Here is a 5,145-nt window from a genome sequence, read left to right as displayed (position 1 = left end):
TTATCAATAGGGAATTCGTCTTTTTGAGTAAAAAAGAGATGTGGTTTTTATTAGGTTGCAACATTATACAATCCAATTAAGGCGCACCTCCAAATTTTATCATTTATCATGAGGTGCAATCTTGGTATAAATTTGTTTTTAAGATTATCTTAAAATCTATTTTTATATTTAATTATAAAATTTTAAACTCCAAAAATAGTTTAAATCAAGTAGATCTATAAACATATGAAAATCTTGAAAATGGATGGTCTAGATAATGTGTTGTAAGATGCACTATTTCTAAGATTCAATTTTTTTTTTTTTTTTATATTCATACACATCGATGTCGAGATGATTAATTAGAGGGTTTTTCAACATTAAAGCAACTTTTCCTATGTACTTTTGAGGTGCATATTTAATTTTACATTTTAAGGTTGCAACTTTATATAAACTTTTTCTTAAAAAATTCATGTTAGTTTTGAGATTGCTCGAGCAGCCTCGCCAGGCCAAGAAGTGTTAAAAAAATAAAAAATATTAAAAAAATTAAAGTAAAATTAAATGCGAGCAGCCAGAGCAAGCCAAGAAGTGTTAAAAAAACAAAAAAAATAAAAAAAATAAAAAAAATAAAAAATATTTAAAAAATTAAAGTAAAATTAAATAGAACACGTCTAAATGAGGTAAAAAAAATAGTTTTTTTAAAAATAATCTAAAAAAAAAAATGTAAAAATAAGTTTCTATGGCCAAAACACTTTCCAATATTTTCTAAAATAACACAAATCATAAAAAATAACATATTACAAATAAATAACACGAATCCAAGTTGACTCGGCCGCGTTGCGCTTCACTGGTTTTGAAACTTACACTTTGGCAACAAACAAACACATAAAAAGACGAATGAAGAATCAAAATAATAATGAATGGGAAAAATATAAGAAAATTTGTCAAAAATGAACTAAAGAGATAAATTATGTAACAATTAATTTGTTTTTTTATTTAATATTAAAAATTCCTTATAAAGACGCTAAACGTGAGTTGCAATAGTTGATGTTTTAAATGTATTTTGATAAATAACCAAAATACTAAATAGTTGAAATTTAGATAATCTTTCCAAAAATATACAAGTTACACATTCCTACATCAGGTTCAAATACCATGTTACAACTGCTACATAAATTAGTAAATTACCTCTTATTTTTTATCACATTTAACAATTGTAACATAAATTATTAAATTACCCCTTATTTTTTATCACATATATACCTAACCCTAACTCTATGATATCATCAGGTGTACAGGTGAAATTAAATAAATGCATTGAACATATCCATAAAACAGTCATGAAAGGCGGTTAAGAACAGGAAGAAAGGGTGACCTAAATTTAAAACCTGGTGAAGAGAGAGAGAGGGTATGCTAAAAAGAATCCTTAATTGCAGTAATGAAAGAATGAGTGCCCTCTTTTTGGGCTTTACAATCAAGGGCTAATGAAACCCAGCAAATTCACAGAAGTTAGAGAGAGAGAAAGAAAAATGGCAGAAAGAACTCTTGCTTGTAAAAATGAAAGAATCGCAGCCTTCCAGGTCCTCACATCAAGGGCCAATTAACTTCTATGAAACTCATCAAATTCCAAACCACCTTTGCACAACCCCCACCCCAACTCTCTCTCTCTAACCCTTCTTCCTAAACACCACCTCCGTGTCAAGCCCGAACCCATCAACCCTCCTCACCCTCACAACGTCGGAGCTCTTGAACAACTGAATCAATGGCTCGACGCTCAACAGATCATTCGCAGAGTACTTGTCCCCCCTCCTCTTGATCGCCACATGAAGGACGCACACTCCACTGGGCTTCAGCGTCCGTTCGATCTCGGCTACAAACCTCTCCGGATACAGTGCGTGATCAAACACGTTCGAGAATTCGAAATCGAAAACTGCATCGTCAAAAGGCTGTTTATGAAAATCACCCTGCAACACAAGAGGAGGAGAAGGAACCAAATCGATTCCTATAGAGTCCTGAACGCCAATCTCTCTCAACGCTACCACTTCTTGGCCGACTCTCGCTCCGATGCAAAGGGCCTTGGAATCGTTTCTCAACAGATTTTGGTCCTTCAATTCACGAAAGAAGAGAGAGAAGACGTCGATTTTTCGACGCCAATCTCTGGTTTTCCAGAGGCTGATGAGGGTGGGATTGAGAGTTTTCTGGAGTTGTTTTTGGATGTAATCATCGTAGGATTTGAATCCTGGACGTATGAGAAGCTCTCTTGTTGGGGTGGGTTGGGTTTGTAGAGAGAGAAAGAAGAGGAGGGCGATGAGAGAGAAAGAGATGCAGGTGAGGAGGAGGGTCTTGGTGGAGGAGGAGCGCATGGTTTTTGATGGATGGGAAGCCGGGTTTTCTTGTTTTATGATCCGTTTGTTTCTCGCTCCTCTTTAGGGGAGGGCGGTTAGGCCACTTTCTCTCTCTAGATTTTTTTTTTTTCACTTTCTCTCTCTAACTATGGTTTTCTCGCCTCCGAATGTTTTTTTCTCGAATCTGTCCATCTTTTAAATGAGTTTCTCATTATAGTTTACCACTTTCCTCTCTCTCTCTACGCGTGGACTTTTATTTCTTCTCTTCTTTTTCTTATTGGCGCTTGTGAGCTTTTGACTCGTGGGGTATGTTAGCGTGATTTAGACGGGGAAGTGGGGATAAAGGATTAGAGCGGTTCCCTCGACTCTCTCTTGTATTTGGATTAACTCGAAGACTATCTCTCACACATTGCTAAATCTTATCCTTTCCACGTTTCTCTATCATGTGGGTAGGATTGGCAATGTCCCGGTCGGCCCAGGGGCTTGGCCCACAAACTGTGACCCGAGGGTTGGTAAAAGCCCGTGCTAGTAGGGGTAGCAACGGGTTGGGTCAGGTCCGGGTCCAACCATGTCTAGACCCAAAAAAATCATATGGGACCCGAACTGGAAAATATAGTGTGGGATCCAAACCCGACTGGTTCCGATCGGACCCTACTAAAAAAATTAAAATATCAATGTATTTAACTATATTAAATATATTTGGATCCGAAAAATATCACGAGACCCAAACTGAATAGTGTTCGACTCCAACAGTTGGATGCAGACGCAATCCACCAGTCAAATTTTTTGACCTGTACCCAGACCCAAATTGGGTCAACTTCTCTGGTCCAGGTCCATTGCCACCCCTACATGCTGCCCGCGGCTCTCTTTTTTTTTTTCCTATTAATTTTTTATCTTTTTAGTCAGGTCTGGCTATACAATAATCCTGTTTGGGACAGGCTGAGCTTAGGCTGGCGCTATGGAGACGAGGGCAGGGCCGGGCCGGTCCAAGTCTGGCCCTCCTGTTGCCACCCTTAAATATGAGGTAAGTTGGATGTTGCATTCTCTCTCCGTGACGGCGTTTAGCGTTTCCCTGGGACGGGGTTCTGCAGCGTTTCTTGAGGTTTATTATATTACAAAATAAGGCCATGTCTTTCGAATTACCAAAGAAAAAAAAAAAAAAAAGCCTCAAATTCTAAGGTCCCAGGTACGCTTGTGGGTTTCTCCCGAAGAAGTGAATTCCCAAAATGGTCCTGGAATCTTGAGACTTTTAACTTTTATAATTGCCACCGTTTATGATGTTTCTGAAATTTAGACAAATAGCCACTTTATTATCCTAAAACCTAACCCCTTGATCATATCTTTTTTATTTTAAAATTTTCCATGACCCCCTTGATAATAAATTTTGATTTTAAAAGTTTCTATGACCTCACAATACCCTCTCTTCTCGAACCCATTACTTGGTCACAAGCTCTCTCCCTAATTAAACTAAAATGCTTAGGACCTTCTTTTCTTGCTATCCAACACTCGAATCTTGTTTTCCTCTTTAACATACACAACAAAGAACCAACAACACCTTAATTCCATTCAAAAACTCAAACTGAAAGGGGTTGTGTATCTATTATCATGAAAAGAAATCGACTTTTTATCTCATAAATCATTTTGGTTTAAGAATGATTTTTTGTCAGGACTTGCATATGTTAATGTGGGACATACAATTTTTATTAAAGGAAAACAAAGCAAAGCTTATTACAATGGTTAAAGTGTACTTTTTAGAAATCATATTAGTTATTATTTTATTTTATTTTGAGTGATTTAGTGAAGTTATATTTGTAATTTTGTTTAATAGGAAGTCATGAAAGTTTTAGATGGTTAGTAATCATTGCTATAAATAGGTAATTGTTGTTGTAAGTGGGGTACTTATTGTAGTAAATATGATTGCAAGTTTATGTACCTCATTGTTTATTTTTTTATTTTTTGTCATCTTGATTGTTTTTTTTTTGTCTATTTGGTGGTAAGTCTTGAACTAGTGTGACATTGTTACAATAATTGAGAAGCAGATTGTTCTGGTATTGTGATATCCATCTTTCTCCATATATTATCAGAGCCACAAATGTGGTGGTTATATTGTCTTGATTCACTTGATAAGGAAAACCGATTGTATTCTTGAAGATTGATTAGGGTGGAAGGTCGAATGATTGTAGTGTTGAGCTGGTAACTCAACTCAAAGTGATCTTTATATTTCTCAATTGTTCTTAACGATCAATAATATTTGCTTGGAAATCTCTCTTGTTGATATTTGAAGGCACGAATGAAGCAATCATCATTTGTGGGTTGAAGATAGAGTATATTCCCTATGTTTCTTTTATTCAAGAGTGGGTTAAACAACTATCTTTGGTAGAGTTCGAGAATCTCATTGGTGACCTGTCAAATGATTGGATTTTCAATTTTGGGAAGTGATGGAGATGATTGCATCACACTTAAGAGCTAAACATGATTTTTCTACTTGAAATTACTTTAAAGTAGAATATTAAGATTGTTAAAACATATTTTCTAGAAAGCATATTAGTTCTTATTTTAATTTATTTTATTTTGAGTAATGAAGAGATGTATTTATAATTTTGTGCAATAGGAAGTTATAAAGCTACTAGTTGGTTAGTAGTTATTGCTGTAAATAGATAGTTATTATTATGAGTATGTAGTTATTGTAGTAAATATGTGTGTAAGAATCTCTATTTAAAGATATGTATGTTATAGGGAAATTGAGTATCATGTATCAAGTTTGTAATGTTTTTATACATCTCAATTTTTATTATGGAATAAAAAATTGTTTTTTTCTACTTCA

General features: G+C 35.1%; 1 protein-coding gene across 1 annotated transcript; it reads right to left on the bottom strand.

Annotated features, from left to right (window-relative positions):
* Nucleotides 1-1,387: 1,387 nt before the first annotated feature.
* Nucleotides 1,388-2,508, bottom strand: LOC18441949 (S-adenosyl-L-methionine-dependent methyltransferases superfamily protein). Its single transcript, XM_006852173.3, has one exon. The coding sequence runs from the start codon at nucleotides 2,337-2,339 to the stop codon at nucleotides 1,644-1,646; it is 696 nt and encodes a 231-aa protein (XP_006852235.2). The 5' UTR covers nucleotides 2,340-2,508; the 3' UTR covers nucleotides 1,388-1,643.
* Nucleotides 2,509-5,145: the final 2,637 nt, after the last annotated feature.

Source organism: Amborella trichopoda, chromosome 6 (assembly GCF_054954075.1).
Source record: "Amborella trichopoda isolate Santa Cruz 75 chromosome 6, AtrichopodaSantaCruz75HAP2 v2.0, whole genome shotgun sequence".
In the NCBI taxonomy this organism is placed as follows: domain Eukaryota; kingdom Viridiplantae; phylum Streptophyta; class Magnoliopsida; order Amborellales; family Amborellaceae; genus Amborella; species Amborella trichopoda.
Note: the sequence above shows the minus strand (reverse complement) of the source record. Positions and strands in the feature narration are given on the sequence as shown.